This window comes from Nilaparvata lugens, chromosome 6 (genome assembly GCF_014356525.2).
Source record: "Nilaparvata lugens isolate BPH chromosome 6, ASM1435652v1, whole genome shotgun sequence".
Taxonomy (NCBI): Eukaryota; Metazoa; Arthropoda; class Insecta; order Hemiptera; family Delphacidae; genus Nilaparvata; species Nilaparvata lugens.
The window spans coordinates 28,153,888-28,177,943 of NC_052509.1; the positions used below are offsets into that span (position 1 = coordinate 28,153,888).

At 34.3% G+C, this 24,056-nt stretch overlaps 1 protein-coding gene across 1 annotated transcript; it reads right to left on the reverse strand.

The window, feature by feature from the left end:
• Window positions 1–10,899: 10,899 nt before the first annotated feature.
• LOC111060203 (protein MON2 homolog) lies at window positions 10,900–21,127 on the reverse strand. The gene is made up of 2 exons (XM_022347850.2): window positions 20,985–21,127; window positions 10,900–16,256 (listed from the first exon to the last, which is right to left on the reverse strand). The coding sequence occupies exon 2, from the start codon at window positions 16,055–16,057 to the stop codon at window positions 11,105–11,107; it is 4,953 nt and encodes a 1,650-aa protein (XP_022203542.1). The 5' UTR covers window positions 16,058–16,256; window positions 20,985–21,127; the 3' UTR covers window positions 10,900–11,104.
• Window positions 21,128–24,056: the final 2,929 nt, after the last annotated feature.

A 24,056-nucleotide genomic window follows, 5' to 3' on the forward strand; every position in this document is an offset into this window, starting at 1 on the left:
ATTGTATTGCACATTCTATGGTATCACCGAAACTGAGTTAACAGAATTAACAGATAAATAGATCATTATAAATATAGAGGATATATAAATTTAAAATAACAGTTTCGAAATAAAGTTTTATTGAGAACAAATGTAAAATGTAAATTCTAAACTTGTAATTTATAATTTTTTGGAATTTAATATCGGTGACGTGTTCATAAAGTTGTCACTGGTTTGAGGTGTGGCTTTACTCTGTACTTTGTGTTTCTTCTCTCTAAAAAAAATGGTGGCTGGCTATGTGTTCTAATTTTGTGCTCTCTGAATATTTTTCTGTTTAAGTGAAATTTATAATGTTTTAAATTGAGTTTTGAACAGTTTTATGGTGTTCTAATTTTGTATAATTTGTTTTGTGTGTCTACAAGCCTATAGCCATTGTTTTTCAACTATATAAATGGATAAGTATTTAGCTTGTAATGATGCTAGATGTTTAAGTGTGTAAGGTATTGTTTTGTGGATTTGTGTTGTATATTGCCAAAATTTCTTATGAAGATTATAAGTTGATTTGCTCTGAAAACTGGATTTCTCATTCATAAGAAATAGATCCATTCATAATTTATCAAGAATCTACCATTTTGGAGCTGATAACTTCCTTTAGGTTAATAGGTGAGAAATGCTATCCAACCTATTTAAGGAGAAATTGGTAGCACACCAGTTTCTTTTTGCTCTTGGTGATGCCACATAAAGCCCTTTCTTTGGTAATGCGAAGGGTGATGATGAGTGATGAAAAGATCTAATAAGTTTTAGGTCAATTCCAAACCACCCTCTACTAAAAAAACCCCATTTGAATTGATATATTACAAGAGAATAAAAATAACTTATTCATTAGGTACTACCTAAGAGTTCAGTAAGGTGTACATGATGAAATGTTTCACCCAAAAAATAAGAGCTTCAAATCTTATACAATATTTGACAAGACAAAAAGGTTAAATTTTATCTGTGATTAATTAAACGAGAACCAATCAGAGAAGCCATCTTTACAAAAACGCCTTCTCAGATTGGTTCTAGTGAGATTAATCAAGCAGTTCTTGTAGAGTGTGCCTTGTTGGTAAATGAAACGGTTGTTTTAAAGTTTGGGTTAACAAGTTTTTCTAAAAACCATTGGCAAATACCAGCATGGGGAATACAGTCTCGTGGCAATAGAGTATGAACTTTCTGGAGGTGGTATGGATGTAATTGTTGCTCTTTTAGGATCCTCAAACTAATAGATTGATTGACATCAAACTGCACTGATTATTCTCTCGTGCTCTTCTCTGGATCTTCATAAATTTCATTAAGAACTTGTTCCATTAACTCAACAGTCCAAGTGGATCGGGGTCTGCCTGCATAAATGTGCTCTTTGGACATCAAAGAACCTGTTTCAGACAGATGTTGATGAATAGTGGCAAAAAACCTTGAACTTGGACATACTCGGTTAGGAAAGTTTTCTTGATACAAACGTCTTGCTTCAGTTCTATTACTGTGTCCCATCCCATACATTAAAGGCACATCAGCTAATTCGGAGTATGAATGATGTCTAAAGTTACCTGCCGTTTTTTAAAAAGTAAACACTCAACACAAAAAAGGAAAGTGAAATGGTTACAAATAACTGGTTAATAGATTAAACAAAAAACACAGCGCAGTTACAGTAGGCCTAATAACTTACAGTTTGTTGTTTTGTTCAACAGTGAGCTAAAATATTTCTGAAAATAATTTTCAGCTGATAATTTCTTTTGAATATTTTCTTATTTGAAACAAAATAGATCAGCTGTTTTGGAACAGCTGTTATTCAAATCCATGTTTTATTTGCAATCAGCTACAACCTATGAGTTATTAGTTCTCTCCTCATAGAACAGCAAATTTTTGTGGTGTAATGTACTACATTAGAATACATTTTATTCAACTTTTATTTGAATTTAGTTTACACAGCTTAGATAATTCTTTTCAGAATTGAATTCTCCACAATATTTATTTCAAAAAAATTTTTGTTTACTGGTCATTAAAGAAAGTTATTTGGCATCAAACGTAGAAGTCTGTGTTTTTCTATGTAGATTTCTTGCATATTTTAACTTTTTTCTCAAAAACTACTCATACTGCAGCTTCCAGACTAGTTTTATTCAATTTTTCAGATATTTTTCCATATGAATCCACCATACGTTTTTTTAAAAACTAGTCCCCAAACAATTCAGCATCGGTGTATTTCACCAGAGGAAATGAATTCCAGGCGAAATCTTTCACTCTGTATAGCTCGCTAATGAAGCGTTTATGGATATATGTTTATAAGAACATTTTTTCTTATTTTCACCTCCACTATCACGTATTAAATTATTTTACCATAATTATGAATCACCCTGTATATCCATGACATCATACTTATCATGACGTCGTAACTCTGCTTTCCTCCTTGTGAAAAAGTGCTCACCAAGTTGAACACCACAAACACTTACGATGCGTGACGTCAAGATGGGTGGATTTGGCAGTAGATGTTGGCTTCATCGACTTTCAGTATGAATGGGCCGTGTCTATTCTATTACTGGTCTAAGGTACTAGCCAAGTTTCCATACTGTATGTATACTGTGCTATTACTATAGATGGCCATGAACACACATGTATACGATTGGCGCGGTTCTTAAAATGTCGAAATAGTATTTTTTTAAATAGATATTATTTTATTAATGAACTGAATTATAAATGATAAAATAAGTTAATTATTTTGTATGAAAATAAATTTGACCAATTCATAAATAGGAACTGAAAATACGAATTAAAAATATATAATTTTAGTCGGTACCGTAGTTATATTGTTGGATGTGTGTAGGCTACTGGTTTTACACTATTGTAATATTATGTTGTCAGAAAATTCAAATTAATTTCGCGTTTGATGAAAAATTGGAACAATCATAATTGTAATTTACTATTTTCTTCAATATAGCTACATTTAGAAACGTCAAATTAATAACAACCTAAACATTCAACTTCAAATCAAGATATATCTGATCGTGGCAAACATGTTTTTTTCAAAAACGTCACACCTTCAAGAGCGGATATCTCGATAACTAGAGGAGATATAAACAAGTTGTAGAATGAATATTGTAGGAAATTATGTAAGCTTTAATTTGTTATATGACAGTCAAGTCCTCAAGATACGGTACATAGGTACCTAGTTTTTGAGATTCATGCGAGAAACCAAAAATGGTAACTTTAAACCACCCCTACCCCCTTAGAACACGGGGTAAGGGTGGGGACTTTTGATATGTTACCTCCTTACTAGCCTTGACAGAACTGTGGGGTCAAAAATTGTCTTCCAAACATTTCCCTCTATAGGTACCCTTTTTTGAGCATTCATTGCCTGGACTATTAGTGATAGGTGATTAATGAAAGTCTATTGCAGCAGTGCACACCAATTAAGGCATGAAGATGAAGTCGCCTCAATAATGCAACAATCTTCATATGCATTGCATGTTATTAGTAAGCAATTTTAGGCTATTTTAAACATTAATACACAACGTTATAAATAACCCTTTAAAGGTAGAGGGTAAAGGTCACCTACCACTTTAACAGCATTTTTGAGAAATAATAGTAAGTGGAAAAAACAAAATGGTGACTGTGTGAGTATTTGAGGACTTTTAGAAAATTAAAAAAATGATATTTGGATACCGGTATGTTTCGTACCCAGGAACAATGCCCTAGAATATTGGTAGGGAGTTTGGAAACACTTTGTGTAGGAGGTATGTACGAGGCCCGAGCTCTTAGGTATATAGGAGGTCTTGATCACAGTCATCCCTATGAGTGGTAGTCTGCCTTGTTCAACAATTTGGCAATGCTGTAATACTAGGTCGGGCTAAGTTCAGCTATCACCTCGCTAAATGCATCCATCTAAATTATTCTCAGGCTATGAATTTTAGGCCATTTTCAAGTTTCTGTTAATTTAATCATCAAGCGGCTGACGAGTTGAGCAGTTGCAAAGTTGTCATGTTCCTGAGGCTGTAGCTTCCTTCTACAATAATATTGCTGTCATCGAATAAAATACTCCTGCAAATACTGACTATCAGACTTGATACAAGGTAGAGTAAAGTTATTATGAAATGATTTCATGCGATATTAACATAGAAATAAATTATTTTATTGCTCATTTAACATAATACCGGTATGATACAAATAAAACCTTCAAATTATAAATACTATACAAATGAAAATAACTGTGTATTTGATACAGAATATGAAGCTGAATCGTTAACTCATTTTTTTCATTGTTATATTGACGACCCTCAGTCAAAAATATACTTAAAATCACAATAATGATCAAGTCATAATGATAGAGCAATAATAATTTTTATAAGGTTGATGGAATGAACATTTTTGGCAATTCAGTTTTATTAGTAAAAAATTACTTGGTGAAATAAATTTTATTTTTTTATGATACAGTAGGTATTAATTACAGAGTAAATTTATTACTCTTCCTACATACTTTAAAAGACTAGCACTGGTTTAGAAACAAAGAATTCCATCATGAATTTGCACATTCATCAAATTTGCAAATCAACTTATTTTGAAACCTCAACTGTAATATTATTTTTATTTATCCAATCTTTGTTTATTACTGAAATTTTGCAATTTTTCAATTGGTAAAGCTACTCTGTCTATTCCTACAACCGAAATGTGAATTATTATAAAAACATTGTAATCACAGGCTAGTGTAAAAAGCATATTAGCCTACATGAACGTCTATAAACAAATACTTTGATAAAAATTAAAATTAACTTCAAAATTATTTTGAAAGTTGAAAACATAGGCTGAATATAAATGAATGATGATAGAAGGCAACTTACTAATTAATACAATATGTGATAGCTAATGCTGACAATACAATTTTCGTATTATAAATTGGAATGAGAATTTTATATATTCACATTTTAAGCAATTTATACATAGGTACAAGAATTAGAGAAAATGATGATTCATACATTGTTCTAGTATTTTATTTGAAATCTTCAGATTTTTTAGAAGATTAAAATTAAGTAAGTTACAGAACTTCATTATTTGGAACAATTGACTTTCATGCAATATTTCTAGTGAAATTTCTACTAACTTTAATCTACAAACTGATAGGGTGTATCCAATCCCCAGTTTTTCCAAATTTACGAAGATACCATTAAATTATTTTGTATTACTTCTTATTAATGGATTAGCATTAATCTGAAAGTTCTTATCAGAATAATCATCTGATAATTTTGATGTTTTAAGGCCAAATATCATCATGATGCTAGTGACTTTCTTCAATTTCTTGAAGGTTTAAAGCAGTGAAGCATGAACTTGAAGTAAGAACACATCACAATATTTATTGCTTAAAATTTAAATCAAAGAATATTGGAGACTTCAAATTGGATTACACTGAAATTCTATTTACGGCAGGGGTTCAAAGTTGATATCGATCATTATTGATCTAGTAATAAAAAATTCTACTATTTAAAATTAGAGGTGTTAGAAAAGGAAATGAAAGGACTTCTGATCATGTTTCTCTATACTAATTTTCATTTATAAGTAACCTTAATTATTCATTAAACATTTGAACTAAACTTGAAAAGTTCATTTATTAATTAAGCTCTGTCTGCAACTATTTATAAAATCTACATCTCGTTCAAAAACGTACTTTTTGCATTCAATGGTGTTCAATTTCTTACACGTCATAATATACAATCTCAAAGACGAATTATACAGAGTTTTAACTACCGCTACTTGAACATTTCTTACACTGACAAAACTCCAACGATATTATTATAATCTATCAATCAACGACATGCTTAAGTCCCAAGGTATTCACAAATAATTCATCAATTTTACTTGTAATAAAATTACTCTACAAAATACCGAAATTAAATTCAGTACAGTACAAAAATTATGATCCCGAAATTAGTGTGATCTTAACTGATAAGTGGAAGAATGAGAAACAGTGATGAAGTAATTATAAGATAATGCACAACAAATTGGAATAGTCCGTGATTGAAATTAATAAAATGAAGGGTAAATATGTGATTAATCTTAATTTTAGGTGAGTCAGTAGTCAGTGTCAGAGTGAAATAGGGCAAAAAATCAATATAATTATTATTTCAAGTTAGGTCCCACGCTAGAAAAGTGAAGAATATAGAATACTGTACACCAAAATAGGATCCAGCTTTCCTAGAAATTAATTTAAAGCATTAAACTAGTAATTCAAAGATTACATTAATTTATTTATATGTAAATACTATAAAACAATAGTTCTTAACATACAATTAGAGATCTTTTCCGAGGTATCAAACATCAGTTTGCGAGAGTAATAAGGAAAACGATGAAGTATGGAACCAAACTAGTTCAAGTATGGAACCTTGATAGATAATTTAACGTTTGATGAATAAATGTATTTTGATTGATAAATAGTAATGAACAATAAAGATAATAAATTAATGTAAAATGTTTTATTCAGAGTTGTAGTTATTGGAACACGTATTATTTAATCCTCTCAACTCTAAACTAACTTATGAAAATAATTATTAGATCTGGACCTATAATAGGCCTACTCTGTATACTTGGAATTCAATGGATTTCCTCAAATATAATTTCGCCAGTTCATGAGGTCTGAAGAAATAACAAACAAAATCATTCTATGTTACAAACTATTACATTAATTTGAAAAATGATAATTGATAGGACGATAGAAACGAATATTTTTTTATTATTTGATGGAGTGGAGTAATATTGACTCAACCACTTTATCACGGATTGGTTCTCACTCTAATGTGGGGAAAATAATATCATGAATTGAATATTACATTTTGAGAAATAATAATTGAATTGTAAAATAATATTATAGATATGATAGTTTATTACTTTTGTCTTTGTAATCTAGATTAAAAGTGGTTGAAGTGATAATATGTATTGATTGATTGACTTTTGACTCACCGAGATATTGCTGTATCATTTGTATTATTTGAACAGCTTTAATTAATAGCCCAGTCAATAAAGGTTTTTTCGATCCGAGAATTAAATAAAAGCTGAATCTTTTACCATTGATAGAACCCTCATAGAGGGTCATTCTCCCAAAAGCCCCAAGAAATCCCCTTGGAGCTTTCCCCCTAGCCCCCCTCAAAGTTGAAAAATGCAGGTAATCACGGAAAATCAATTATCTCTGTACCCATTGGTCGGAAACAGTTCTATTATATGCCATTCGATTCGTTACATTATGGACTACAATATTAGTTATATTCATTTTTTCAATAAAATTAACAGTTTTCTTGATAAAAAATATATATGTAAAAATTTAGGGGGTTTGCGATTTGATTTTTTTGTTTTCTCCGATTAACTTCGAAGCAAGTGATTTTAAAGAATAATGGACGAATAATTATTGTAGCCACTCTCATTGCAAATCCATTGATGTATATTTTTATGTGTTTGCGATTCGATTTGATGCCGTGGAAGGGGAAACAGTCGACGCGGAACGGCGCGGCTGACTCTCTTAGCCATAGTAAACAGCAAACTGGAAATCAATTATCTCTGTAACCATTAATCGGAAAAAATCTATCATATGTAATTCGATTCGTTAAATTAAGGACTACAATATTAGTCGTATCCATTTCCTCAATAAATTGAACAGTTTCCTTGATAAAATAATATAATGTAAAAATTTAGGGGTTTTTCGATTTGATTTTTTTGTTTTCTCCGATTAACTTCGAAGCAAGTGATTTTAAAGAACAATGGACGAATTTATTGTAGCCACATTCATTGCGAATCCAACGATGTATATTGTTATGTATTTGCGATTCAAGTTGACGCTGTGGAAGGGGAAACAGCCGACGCGGCTGCCTCCCTTCACCATAGTAAACAGAATAATACTGCTGTCTACATTGCATCTCATTTACAGTATGGCTCTCGAAACAATTAATTTTGTATATTGTTTTGACATGCGCTTTATATAGATTTTCACTTTTCAATACTCTTAAAAAATATTACAATTTTCTTGATTTAACCATGATCATGATAAAAATCAGGATTTCGTTATTTGCTCACAGAATTTATTATATTAATTTGAAGTGTGCCTTCTCTATACGAGTCAGAGGTAACACAATTTGATAACTCTAGTTTCAGATATTGATGTTTTTCAATGAAGTTTCATGATATATTATGTGTCCGACTCCTTCATCTTATACTTATTTTGTGAAAAATGAAGATTCAGAATTTCTTTTCATAGCTTTTCTTGTGTTTTATCTTGTTTCATCACTCTTTATAATTTCAACACTTGATAATGGAATGAATATCATCAGATCACGTGAACAAAAAATGAATAAAAGGGTGGGCCTACCTGAGATACTATATGATAACACTGTACTCCTGATAAGTTGAAAATTTTCAAGCTGAAAGTAGATTAATTTGTTACACATTCGGTTCAAATATTAACAAATGTTACCAAATATTACCAATATTATCACATATAGTGAGAACGAATTACTCTGAAGCTTTCTATTCTCACTGAACATGAAGAGGCCAGAATTGCAGTTCCGTTCAAATCATTATTAACAGAGCTTTCAAATTGATGCTATGTAACTATGGATGTTATCCCCATCTCACAATTTCCCTATTTATCCTTATCCTGATTCAGAATAAAGTAGTTGATCTCTATAATCACAGAAATCAATTTACAGTACCTATAATAAATAGTAAAAATAACAAAATTTCTAGTAATAATGCAACTTTTTCTAGGTACGAATTTCAAGGCTCATAAAATGACTTTTTCTCAATCACAGGCAGAAATTCCAATGATCATCATAATAGTAATTTAATGAAAATTGTTTGTATTGTACATTGTTCGACGTAAGATAAGCTACATCTTTAAGGTAATCAACGTATTTAGGATTATCATGTTTATGAATGAAAGCGAGACAGTGATAGAAGATTAGTCAAACTGAAATATAAACATTATATACAATGCATATTTCTGATCAACTATAATTACAAATGATAGTATCAAGCCGAAATGAATTGAGCAACTGAATTTCAAAGTTACTATCCACTGTTCAAATTGCACTGTGATTTCCTTTTACTTCCAAATGGATTGAATTGCCTCACTCTTCAACGTAACAATTATTGTAAAAAAACAGTGGAATGTGAACGTCATCCAAATAGCATTTGAATTTCAATTTTCAGATCATGAAATTCATAAAAAACTAATTCTTGAGAGAATAGTGATGAATTGCAAACAGTGCAAGTAACATTTACAAAGCGATACAATGAAAATCAACATCGATTAATTTAATACTGGACTAATCAAATTTATACTACCGTTAATTTATATTATTTATAAAGCTTATAAAATGTAAAACCAACATTTTAAATTTTCTCTACTGGAGCAAAACATCGATAGAAAATAAATAAGAGCCCATTATAAGCACAATATACTTGTGTACTAGAATTCACTTGAACTAACTCATCACTTCAACCCTTCAATGATCACAATGAACTAGAATGGTATAAAAACCATGAAATTGATAATCAGGTACATTTTTCAAATAGCTTCACCCAACTAAATCTGTGAATGCTAAGTCATAAGAAATCATGTTCAATAGATTTAATTTGAATGCTTCAAATAGAAAATGATCTATTCTTTTGGGGCCCTAATCAAAATCAATTTCAATCAACATTAATCGACATAAAGAAAAGCTTCTGCCAACCTTGTGTAATGAATGACAAGATGCGAGTGGAGGTGAAAAATCGATATGTTAACAAAAATAATAGAAGATGATGAATCATCTTTCAATTAATCTTATACGGTAGGGTACTTTGTGGTTAAATGTGAAACACTTTCATGATTTTCCTACCTTTTATGCATGCTTACTATTTTTTAATTTGTGTGTTTGCATGGCTTTCATCTTTAGAATCTACTGAATTTTCATATTGGACTGTCTAAATAATGTAGATTCAACTAGTAAGAACGGAAGATAAGCTACTTTACAGAGAGAATCATAGAAAGTTTCAACTCAACAAGCCCAATGTATAAATTTTTTTATGCCTCAGCCGTCATATATATTTGGCTCAACTGAAGGTATATTATCAACCTGGTTTGGAGAATATCAACTGTAGAAAACAGCAAACACTGCACCCTATGATTTTTCAGGAAATTGCCACTGTTAACACTATTGTAATCTATGATTTATCTCAGTTTTTGACATTCATAACTCATGATAAATTTTAGCATAGAATTATGATCATACATACATATTTTAAATAAGTATTATATTATGTCATAGTATGAATATTTTATCGGTTGCAAACAATATCTTTGTCTGTCATAGTTATTAGAATGCATGATTTAGCACATATATAACAACAAAATGATTTTAGAGAATTAAAATGTGAAAAATTTGTTTCATCGCATGTCAAAACAATAGACAAAATTGAATGTTTCGAGCGCCATAGTGTGAATAAGATGCAACTTAGAAAGCAGTAGGCCTATTACTGTATTTTACTGTTTACTATGGTGAAGAGAGTCAGCCACGCCGTACCGCATCGACTGTTTCCCCTTCCACAGCGTCAAATCGAATCGCAAATAAATAACAATATACATCAATGGATTCGCAATGAATGTGGCTACATTAATTATTTGTCTAATTTTCTTTAGATTATTTGCTTTGAAGTTAATCGGAGAAAACAAAAATCAGATCGAAAAACCCCTAAATTTTTACATTATATTATTTTATCAAGGAAACTGTTAATTTTATTGGAAATATGTATATCTAATATTGTAGTCCATTATGTAACGAATCGAATGGCATATAATAGAACTGTTTCCGATCAATGGTTACAGAGTTAATTGATTTCCCGTGTTTACCTGCATTTTTCATGTTTTAGGGGGCTGGGGCGGAAAGCTCCAAGGGGATTTCTTGGGACTTTTGGGAGAATGACCCTCTGGAAGGGTTCTATCGATGGTGGGAAATTCAGCTTTTATTCAATTTTCGTATCGAAACTTCTTTTTTGGACCTTCATTAACTGGGCTATAATGAGACAGGACGAGAGTCTACACAAGGTCAGGCACCAAGCAAACCGATTTTGTTCAGGGAGCTTACAAGCCGTTTACAGACGTACTCGGCGGTTTTAGAAGATCACAGTATTGTAGGAGAGCCTCCCGTAGCGCCTCGGACACTTGTGGCGAGGTAGTCGCCGTACAATCAACAAGGTGAGGATAGAGCTTGATCAGCTGGTCCCAAACGGTGCTTTTCACTTTGTCAGGGCATTTCTTCAAAGACACAACCAACGTTGCCACCGCTTTTAACACAAAAGAGATCTCTGACAGTCTGTATCTAGGCAACGGACATGTACCGCTTTTACTCTCATCTTCAACGTACTGATGCAGAACCTGTTGGAAGCGATGTAGCAAAGCTGTGACCGCTAACCTCCCAGCCAGACTATCGCTCTCACTCGGACTCTCACTGGGACTTGCCGCTTTCAAACTCAACGAGGAGCTACTTGTACTATTACTGCTGTACCCGTTACTCGCGTACATATCACCTTCCAGTCCCTCCAACAGCGAAAACTGAAGGAGAGTTTCAAAACAAATCTTTGCCAGCTCTTCTCTCAAATTGGAATTCACCTCTGAACCAATGTATGACTGTTGCGACGAAAGTATCGAACCTTTATTAAGAAGAACAACCACTTTCAAAATGAACTCCTTCGGGACCATACTGGAGTGTGATAGCACTTCATCTTTCAACAAGTCTATGATTTGACAGTCGACACGCTCGTCTTCTAAGATCTCTTCAGGTGTCATTTCGGGTGGTGGATCAGCCTTGGGGAAAAGTAATTGATCGAGAGTGAGTGCCAGTTGAGGCCACATACAGCCGAACTGCTTGTAATGCGTGCGAGCCAGAGGGATTCCTGTGGATAGAACTCTCATCAGGCTTGAAACAGACAGATTCCAAGAGTTAATGTATCGTCGGTCGTAGCGTCTTGACAATGGTACAATCAACACCTCTAGTATCTCTTTCAAAACATAACCTTCAATAACTGGAATCTCATGAGCTGTTTTCACATACACAGAAACAACCATCTGTAAAGCTTTCTCTCCAAACAGTACATAATTCACATTCACCCAATCACTCGATTTGTCTTCAAATTTTTTACTAAGAGGAGACTGATAAATACATTTACTCAGAGAAAGAATCTCTTTGAATACAGGACAAATCATTTTCTTCATGTTAGCGTCATTCACCATAGCCTCTTTTACAAGAATGTCGACAGAATGTAAAACGACTTCTTGTAATTGTGTAAGTGAGTTTTCTGATGGTAAGATAAACATGGACATTTCACCCTGAACTGGCGTGCTGATCGAAATTTCTAATACCTCACAAAGTTTTTCCAAATCTGCACTGGAGAATCGATTTTTAATATGTTGAAATACAGCTGGGAAAATATGGAGTAACGCTGTGAGGAATGCTTGAGATGGAACCGTGCTTTCAGGGGTATTTTCATAGCGACTTTCAATAGCTATTCGAAGCCAAACTCGCCAAGCTATGTCCCACATGTCGTCAGTCTCACTGCTACTTGTTTTGTCAGCTTCATTCAAGTGTAGAATCTCTTGGAATGATCGTAGCGCAGCAAGAGAAACTTCACTATTTTTACTGAGAGCGGCATTCTCAACAAATTCCAAAAGCAACGACCAGGCTCTTGGAAAATCACCTAGCGTTTGTAGGAGATCACGCTTATTATTGAATACTCTAGCGACTCCAGACAGTGTCAAAACCTGTGTTTCAGCCCATTGTTTTTGGGCCGTGTTACGCGAGTGGTGAATCGATATTGTTCCTCCTGAGTCGACTTTCTCATTGCTAGCGTTACTGGAGAGACTACGGACACGGTCGAGGAGTGGAAACAGAACTTGCCAAAGCACCGCCTGCCATGTAGGCTGTGATAGAAGGCTGGCATGAGCATTGATCGTGAGAAAAAGAGTTTGTCCAGCTGATTTGCGCACAGCTGGTCTAGTATCAACACACAAGTCACCCAGTCTTGAATAAAGGCACATCCACAACTTATCAAACGGAGGCATGTCTGGTGTTCCAGGGAAGTCGGGAAATACTGACGAATCTTCAGCTAGTAAATGACTCAGTTTTTCCTTATTTTGAAAAGAGTAATCCGAAATGTTCCACATTAGACCAATAGCTGTTAGTGAGATATTGAGCTCTTGCATTTGAGATCCGAATTTCGCCGTTGTTTCAAGACACAATGGCAGACATCTCCACGGCATTAGAGGCAGGAAATCTGTAACAACTAGCTGTAAACACTGGAAAGCAATTCTTATTAGTTTTTCTCCCTGTTGGTCAGAGATAGCGCCTATAATGGTAAGAACAAGAGGCCAGCCGTGTGACAGTGTTTCTCCAGATCCGTGCAGCACTTGTAGAACACATTCCAACTGTCGTTGTCTGACATCGCCATGAGGCACTGATGATAATTCAGCTAGGGGACTGATTAACAATGTCTGAAGTTTTTGATTTTCTTTCAAAGGTGGTTGATACTTGTGAGCAAGAGCAGCTTTTACAAGGTACGTGATAGCTTCCACGCCCCATTCACGCATTCTTATATGTGGATGCTGACAAACTTCAAGAAGATGATTGGTTAGTGGTCTCCACAACACCTCAACTCTGGTCAAATTCACAATACCGGTTTCCAGAAGTTTAGCTACAGCAAACAGAGAAGGCTCACGGTTGCAGTAGGCAAGCTCCATAGCTTCATGAGACAGCTTACACAAAGCATCAATTAAATGATGGAGGGCAACATCACTCAACTGTTTGCTTGATTCAAATAGCCCACTAAGCATGCTGGATAGCACAGGCAGATCAGCCATTACATACGTAGTTATGACTGAGTTCGCATCAGCTGCTCCACGTCCAGCTTTCAAGCTACCTCCCGTTGAAGGCTTCAAGCCGAGAATCCATACCAGGTGTTGGAGAGTGGTGAGGACGAGATGCCAGGATGTGGCCAATATCTCTCCATGACACTGGGCCAGATTCAGCAGCGCGCGCATACATTGAAGATTCTTGGCTGTCAACATGACTGGACCAGCATGCTGATGTGCGCCCATCGGCATTGACGCAGTCGGCAGCGGCGTTCCAACAGCCACCACTTGCTGCTGCTGCTGCTGTTTATTGTCTATCTCATTACTGCCATAAATACCAGTTATATTATACTGTCCACTTCCATCTTGATTCAACATGCCTGAGTGATTCCTTGTATGTCCAACGCCCAGAGGAACAGCATTCACTAGTACAGTCAGTGTGTAATGAGGCGGCAGGGATGCCTTACATACAGCAGTAATGAACGCATCTCTCGGTGTTTGGAGATTCAAGTTACCACAAATACTGACAAAGGTCTGTATAGAGCAGAGAATGTTCTCAGATGTATCATCGGTGCTAGCGTCGAGGAGAGGGCTGAGGGCAGTTAGTAGACCAGCCCAGCTGGAGTTGATTAGTTGAGCATGTAGCCGAGCACTTCCTTCTCGTGCACCATGCACTGCTATTGAAATGCTCTTCATTATATCAAGAAGGCAAGCATACGCTATCGATATGCCATAACCATCAGGGATAGCAGGTGGCTCATTTTTGTCTTTCATTTCCAGGTAAGCAGATTTAGCTTGTCCGCTAGGGAACGTTATTACAGGCAGCCACACGTCTCGTGTAAAAAATCCAGATTGTGGAGACATGCCAGGACCAGTCAGAGAACTAGGCAGTTGTCCTTGTTCGTTCACACTTCCACCCATATTAGACTGTCCAATCATCTGAGGATTCACAAACAAAGACTGCACATAGGCTCCTAACGAGTTCACAATATCCTGGAAAACATTCGTTGTATGAGTTTTCAGATCGTAGCACTCACAAAAAGAGATGAGTAGTTCAGGTTGGATGCTGAGTTTGTGTAGTACTTCTAACGCTAGAGAGCGCTGCCATACAGGTTTATCTGGATCCAGAAACTTGACAATCAACGATAAGAATATTTCACATTCGGTCACAAGGAGACTGTGGTACTTTTGTACAAGAATCGAAACTACTCTCAACAGTCTCACACTGATTGGGAAACACGGTTTGTCTAGAGATGTGGCTTGTTGGATGCTTGCAGGCAGAGAATTTCGGTATTTCACATTAGGAGAGAATAGTTTAATCACTAGAGCACAAACTCTTTCTTTCAATAGGAAACTGAATTCAGGGTGCTGGAAAAATACATAGATGAAGTTGGTCAGAACGGATTCAAGTAGTTCAAGACCGAAAGTTCTGGTCATTTCAGTCATCCCCATTAACCAATACGGCTGATCAGCATTGACAAGCTGAACTAAATCCTGGAACATGAGGTAAGCATCGCCAGCACATGCACCTAGACTTTTCGGAGGTATATTACTAGGAATTTTCAAATCTTCAAGATTGACTTCCAGTCTCTGAGGTGCATCTTTCACTTTGAACATTTCATCTTCGGTGATAACACGCTCGAAAACTAGTGATACCAGCTGACGAATTGTGGCACCGGCAGTGTTGATTGTTGTTGAGTCTTTTGTGAAATGCAAACGGAAACATAGAACTAGGTTTCTAGCGAGGATATCACCGTGAACAACAGTGTTGGTGGTCAGAAGCAAAGTGACACTTTGTAAAACTTTAACCTCTTCAATACCAGACTCCATCAGCATCCAAAGTGTGTCTGTGATGTAGCGAGCTCCTTTCTGGTCCACTGCCTGATTGGTAATCAGGCGCTGAATTATTCCCAGACACATTTTCACGATCCTCTGATCTTTGGTTTCGCATCCTTGAACAACAGGGTACAATATCTGGTTGACGAGATAGTAAATTTGATTTTGTGAGTTGGCTGAAGTGTTTCTCAACTTGATTATTCCTTCCTCGCACGATTCTTTGATCTGTGGAAATTTTTTTTTGGTTTCTATGGACAGATTTTTCAAATCATTCTGCAGTATTTCTAGAAATTTTTGTGGTATATCGTTCCCACCACCCGTCATAAACGCCATTTTATTTTTTGGTGTGACCATATAGAGTTAATTCAAATGAAAAAAAAGGTGTAGCATACTTTGAAATCTTAATAACTATCTAATACTTGCACTTGGTTTCATAAAGAAGATATTGTCCTTTTACCATCCTAGTCTTCTTATATTGATTCTTTCATCAGTCTCATTATTTTGAAAGGAAAAGCTCGTTTACATAGTACTTTCTGCCAACATTGTTGCATATCTGGAAAAACAATTTCAATTTATTCATTTCAATGCACAATCTCAATAAATACAATTCACATAAATATTTCAATTCCTCTAGCTTTTAGCTATTTGAGGATAATAATTTATCGATAATAAATCAATTCGAAATACAAAACTTCTCTCTATAAAGATCAACAGCAATAGTTTTTGTCTATGGAGTCTTCTTGACAGAGTACATGAATGACTTTCATTTTGAATTACAAACAAATCAGAAGGAATTATTTTTGTATATATTGTCACAACTTTTATTGAGATTAGGCTGATAAACAGCTAGAACTTGGATAAGCATTCTCCACAGATGCTTGCTTCTCTGGATTCTAGATAGATGAGTTTCATACTAAGAATTATCTTTTGATGTTGTTCAACAGAAAGACCAGAATTATATTGAGATCAATTCGTGAGTTTTACCATAAACAGCAAAACAAGAACTCCAGATTTCTCAAGGACTCTGATTTCTATTTTCCAGTGCAATAAACAACACTTCAGTAAACTTAAGCTGCGTTTACACCAAAGTTATTAACAAAATGTTAATAATTTAATGCTTATGGATTCTATTAGATTGAACGGAGCTTGACAAACACATATGTTCATCATGTGTATGATAAATTATGTTCAATCTAATAGAATATTCAAGAATTGAGTTATCAACATTTTTTTAACTTTGGTGTAAACGCAGCTCAAGTTTACTGAAGTGCTGTTTATTGAACTGGAAAATAGAAATCAGAGTCCTTGAGAAATCTGGAGTTCTTGTTTTGCTGTTTATGGTAAAACTCACGAATTGATCTCAATATAATTCTGGTCTTTCTCAACTAAAATGTTATTTGCCAACAACTGCAATAAAACATTTATGAATTTACACAATATTCTTCAAATGAAAGCATATGAAATCGTTATTAAAGCATGTATATTATTTTTTTATGGAACTTTAACAGGTTGTTACGATTCAAAAAATTACAGAAACAATAAGAATTCATAAGTAGTATCCTCCATGGATTAGTATCATATAATCAATACTATCAAGATCGATACACCTTAAATACTTAAATAGACTAAGGGACCCACTGGAAATTAGACTGCCAAATATTTTTAAAGATTTTAAACGAACTTTTTGGTTTTCTATTTGACTATCAAATATTTAATACCTTTTCTTCATTTGGAAAGATGCCAACATAAGCCTTTTTATATGTATGGATAATGGATTGAGTGGGTAGGTGATAGATGAGATGATCAAAATGTCATGCCTATCGGCAGGGTTCAAAAACACGACCAGGCTGAAGGTTGTAACGATCCACACCATACCAACCTGGCCAGCATACTTTATACTGCCGGGGAGTCATAAAAATTCATAAAATATGTCCTAATACACCTTCAAAGATCTTTCATAGAATATTTGATAATAAACTATCAACGTCTGAAACAATATTGTAATATTTTTACGTCAGTAAAAATGACGGTGCCAATGCACTTCCAGTGAGATTCATCAAACTAATTCTGCCTCTTATTTCTCTGTTCATTACACATTTATACAATACATCATTTATGACCTCCAGCTTACCATCTGCATTCAAATTTTCCATGATAATTCCATTTAACAAAGTTCCTGATCCCACTTCTCCTTCTGATTATCGGCCGGTCGGCATATTGTCTGTCTTGTCTAAGGGTCAGGAGAGGCTTGCTCATAAGCAAATGAGTAGCTAAATTACTCGGAAGGGAATCATCAGCGAACATCAGTCTGGATTCCGAGGAGGACACAGCACCACATCAGCTTTGCTCTGTCTCAGATGACATTCGAATGGCCATGGATAGGAGACAGTCTACATTGATGGTGTTGATTGACTTGAGCAAGGCATTCGATTGTATCTATCACCCGCTGTTTTTGAAAAAACTGAAAAACTATGGTTTCTTAGAGAGTAGTGTGGCATGGGTGAAGTCATACCTTCTTGACAGACAGCAGTGTCTTCGATTGGACAGCACGTCTCGATGGAGGGTGGTCAACAGGGGTGTACCTCAGGGTTCGGTTTTGGGATCACTACTGTTTAGTCTGTATGTAAATGACGTAACTGACCAACTAAGACACTCCAAATATCATCTTTATGCAGACGACTTACAGATGTATAGACACTTCAAGACTGATAACTTTGGCGAGGCAGTTGCTCTAATGAATGAGGACCTGACTGCTGTCTCACACTGGACAGCACAGCATGGATTGAAAATTAATGAATCAAAATCCAATATCATCGTTATAGGCAATAGAAGCCTTTTGAACCAACTTTACATCAACCACGGACCTTTCATCGAAATTAACTCACATAGACTGGATTATAGTGAAGCATTACAAACTTAGGACTTACATTTAACAGACACCTAGACTGGACTGAACAAGTGACAAAGACTTGCAACAGGGTCTTTGCAGGCATTCATTCACTGAAGAGAATTGGAGCTGTTATCCCCTTACGAGAGAGAATAATGCTTGTGAAGACCTTGATATTTCCGCATCTCCATTATGGAGACTCTCTCTGAAAGACTGCAAAGGGCACAGAACTACTGCGTGAGATTTGTCTTTGAACTTGAAAGGGACGTTCACATAAGCCCTTACATCATTCAGATGGGTATTTTGAAGCTTCGAGACAACAGAATTTATCATGTGCTAATGCTCCTCCACAAGGTTCTGGCAACTGGGTCTCCTCTCTACTTGAGTCAGAAATTTCAATTCCTTGCAGGAATCAGAAGAGATATGAGGCATGGCGCAAGCCTGTTGAGATTCCCATCCATCGCACTGTGACGTAATAGGTCGTTCTGTGTGACTGCTTGCAGACTGTGGAATAGCTTACCCGCGTCTTTGAGGAGTGTGGAGAGGCGGACATTGTTCGATGCGGAGGTCTTGGCGTGGCTGAGGGAGGGCGATCGGGGCATAGGATGAGGAGGTGTGTGTGCGTGCGTGGTGTGTCTGCGTGTGTAAAAGGTGTGTGTTTGCGTGAAATTTTAATGTTTATTGCTTAAAAAAAAGCTTCTTTTTTTCTACAACTCTTTTCTCTAACTTTTTTTAATTTTTTTATTCTCCTAAATTAAATAATATTGTTTTTTTCTCAATTACTATTGATTTACACTTTTTTATCATATTTCTTATTATTCTATTACGAGATCATTTCCTTATGTTGTGATGTAAATGCATTAGAATTGTATAGGAGGGTTAAATGGGAGAGAGGGCCGGCTATGCCCTAACTTCGCCCTCCAGGTTAAAAGCAGCCTATCTATCTTCCTATCTATCAGCACCTAATTAGCATTGGTTTGCTGCACATTTCAGGCATTATACAAAATACAGAGGAAAAATACTTGGCACCTACATCGTCTAGCTTAGTTATTTCCACTGAATTTATAACGCCAATGACATAATAGACATTGAGATCTTTTTGACATTTCCAGAGTGCACCAAAAGAGATTGCGGGAATTTTGCATGCAGTTCAGCACTACTCTTCTTCTACAAACTGCCTGAAGGGTTGAAGCTATTGGATACAAATTCAAATTTATTTCACACTCATAAATAGCCTACATATACAGAAATCAAAATAGTGTCTAGCATGACAAATACAATAATTCAGCTAAAATTTAATAATAGATTGTTAGTGAAAAAGCCACTGGCATAGGATAACTGTTGTTCGCCAGTGGGAATTTGTTCTTGTGGGAACAAGAAAGTTGTGATTGGCAAGGTTTTATTATAAAACAATGTATTTTCAAACAATGACTTGTAGGCTATCAAATAATGTCTTTTTTAAAGCAAGACTTGCAATATATTGCAAAGTGTGATTTTTTAACTTTTGACACTAGAATGACAACTTGCAATTTGCAGACTATAATAACTGTAAAAAATATTTTAAATATTTTTGCGCTGGCTCGAGCAAGCTTTTGAATTGCATGGGATTCTCATAAAAGTATGCTTAAAAAAAGGCATGTCAAAAAGTAAATATTTAATATTTTTCACAATCATTATATTCTGCAAGTTGGTTTTCTAGTCAAAACGTGATGTAACATATAGCAGTTTGTAATGGATAAAGAATTTTCCCCTATTACTTCTCATTGATTCAAAAAGAACACAAAAAGATAGGTAAAAAGGTAAAAGTAGGGTAATCCCCATATAGCCTCTAGGCTTGTGTAAGTGTAATGAGAGCATGAGATTCTTGCAAATCGGGATTTCAGGGTGCTTGGATCCTTACTTCGACTTTCAACCACACATATAAAATGTTACTTTCTATAAAGAAAAATATTTTTAAATTTCATTTTTTTAAAAATAAGAGATTTTTCTTATCTGTAAATATTAAAATAAGTTACGGTATACAAATATTAAAAGCAATTGAAGAATAAAATAAATCATCAGATATTTAGTATTGACGTAGCCTACAGCCTAATATATAGTTTGCAAAACCTGTAAAAATCTGGTAAGCCTAGGCTTCAAAATGTCATAAAAGTTTATTAAAACAAATTGATATATGAGAATGTTTCTTTCGGTGAACTTCAATAAATTTGATGATGATGATAGAGTGGGTAGTTTAATTTTAGTGTTTTCAACAGTTGATAATTATTCTGAAAACCATCTTTATTAAAGACTATTGTTTTGACGTTTCAGATTCAAATACGGCAAACCCTAAGATGTATTTATAATCTATTATTATCTTAGCATTACAAAGATTAATGAACTAATATTACTTACAAGTAAAAGTATTGGAAAACGTTTTTTATAGATATCCAATAATGTATTAGATCTAGAACAGAATAAATTTTAAATGTGAGAGGTTAGACGACGACAGCCATTTTTTAACAACAGCATCATCACTGAGACACTGACAGCTGACGACCGAGTCGCCTAAATAACGCGAATTTTACTAGCAGATTTACAAACCACTCCTTGTCTCAGACAGCACCGTATCGCGCATGCGTTAGCAACGGGTTTTTCCCGTTCCATTCAGTCAGATCTTTGAATGTAACGTTCTTTGTGATGATGGTTACCGAGCACTGTAACTGGAGCCAATCGTCATTCTATTTGATGAAGATATTATTATCCAATGATGATTTATCATTAAATTCAATATAATAATCAATTTATTATTATTTTATTTAATAAAAGAAAGAGTAGTTTTGAAAAATATAATTAATAAAATATAACAGTTGTTATTTAACTGATGTTAAAAAACACTATAACTAAGTCACCATATTGTCAAAACAAAAACCGAACCCTCAACCTCCCCTTTTAAATTTAAAACATCAATAAACATAACTATTTGAAAAACCTCTATTCCCTTCAAGCATATTGCAATTTCAAAGCAAAATCCCAACCTATCTTTCCACCTTTGAAATATCAAAAAGCATTATTCTACCTGGACCCTAGCCCTTTCTAGCATATTGCAATTTAAAAGCAAAACCCTAACCTAACCTTATGGAACATTATTAAATATAATCCAGAAAAAACCTAATCACTAACCCCTAACCCCTTCAAATTTAATAATTTAGATTTCAAAGCAAAATCCTAACCCCCTAACCAATCCTTTCACATTTGAAACATCAAAAAACATAACTCTAACTGCACCCTAGCCCCTTCTAGCATATTTCAATTTCAAAGCAAAAACCTAACCTATCCTAATAACACATTATTAAATAAAACCTAACCTCTAACCCTTTCACATTTAATACTTTAGATTTATTTGTCATCTTTAGAACAAAACATAAACATGTGGTTCATTTCATGAACATGTTCACAAACATGTGGTTCATTTCATGAACATTTTCACAAACATGTGGTTCATTTCATGAACATGTTCACAAACATGTGATTAAAAGCAAAATCCTAACCGCCCAACCTATCCTTTTACCTTTGAAACAGAGAAAACTCCTATAATACTCCTATAAAACTCCTTGTAATTCTGTGCTTTGAAACATCAAAAAACATAACTCCACCTAGACCCTAGCCCCTTCTAGCATATTGCAATTTTAAAGCAAAAACCCAACCTATCCTAATAAAACATTATTAAATATAACCTAACTAACAACTAACCCCTAACTCTTTTACATTTGTTGAACGAGACAAGGATAGCAACACTATTGCAAATCGTACACTACCATTATAACGTGGACCTCACTATAGATACTTAAAGAATACTTTTGAATAACTGTGACTGTTGCTGGCCGTTACTCTGTTTCTGAGACAAAGAGAAGCTCCTGCAGATTTTGGTAGAGGAAACAGTGATAAGACAAGGGCTACAAACTAACCCTGGTAACCGCTACTGTAGCGGATGGATAGCGGCTCTTGTTAGCTGTTACTTTTTATCACTTTCTATTCCTACTTAACCGCGAATTTTTAATTTCAATCACGAGTTTCATACATTGCGAATTATATTAATTTACTAGGAATAAATTTGTTTGATGGATGAATTACAAGACTAAAATTTTGATAAAATGATAAAATATGCTGTTACGACCATGCTGAAATGAACAAAAAATATGATTTGACTGACAAAATTGATATTTTGATAATTATTGAGATTTAGTTTTTCAAATGCCAGGTTCGATTATTATTTTTCATCAAGCTTCAAAACTTAGCCTACCACTTCATCAAATAAAATTGAATGATGGTGGCTAATTCCTAGATAAATAATATCCTTCCTTATTTATCCAGCATATTGTTGAATTGAAAATTAGAAAGATCTAAGCAAGTAAATAAATAAAATTACATTTTAAAAATAATAATTGCAATATTGAAACAAAGTTACCGTATATATTCACTTCTCCTTATATGGCCATCAAAATTGATAGAATGAATGAAAATTCTCAAGTAATTTATTGAAATGTTTGATTAATTTTTCAATTACAGTAACTTAAATTAATTGAAAATGGCGAAGAAAAATAGTCGATTCATGTCCTGGTAAATTGATGAAACATTTTGAAAGCTATATAGGTAACTAATACTTGCAATGAGAATTTTTATTTCATTCCGCTTTCAGTAATATTATGAGGATTTTTTTTTCATTAATATTACTGCCAAGTAGGGCTAGATTCAAACCAGTGCACAACAGAGCGGAACACTATTAGTTCCTACCTAGGCATATATTCAGCAGTTTAATTTTATCCCAATTAATACATTTAAGAGAATTTAAATCCTATTCTAATCCTGTATATATGTTATGTTTGCTGTCTTTCAACTAAAACTGAAACATGAAAATGAATCGTCATCATGATATAAAATACTATTGACCTAATGCTGATGATTAAACCTGACACAGGAAAAATTTCGTTTGAATAGTAATCAAAATTGATACAAATTGGCCAATTTTATTAGATAAAGAAAAAATTTTCCCGGGGGAAGACTACACTATACTCCTTCCACATGGGAGGCATTCCATACCCTCCCGGAGCATAGCTCCGGTACTTTCTTGTGTCAAGTATCAAATAATTAACTATGCTTTTTTAGATTTCTATTAAAAAAAATATTATGCACATAATTATATAGCCTACCTGTTTGGGCCTACAATATAGATAATGCAGTTATTATACAAGATATTGTATCTTATCGCTCAAAACGATGAAAGATTCAAGGCTGCTACCATACTCCTTTAAACCAATCATAAAAATGTTTAATTCTTAATAACATATAAATCATTTGCGCTCTTCATTTATTGTTTAAAAAATTATATTTTAGTTTTTTATATCGACATCTTCTTTACTTATTGAATAAAATCTCAATGCCCATTGCAACTTCAAATTCAAAATAATTAATCACAGTTATATCTAT

Excerpts from the sequence above, each read along its gene's own strand:
- LOC111060203 (XM_022347850.2), bottom strand. The coding sequence starts at position 16,057 with ATGGTCACACCAAAAAATAAAATGGCGTTTATGACGGGTGGTGGGAAC.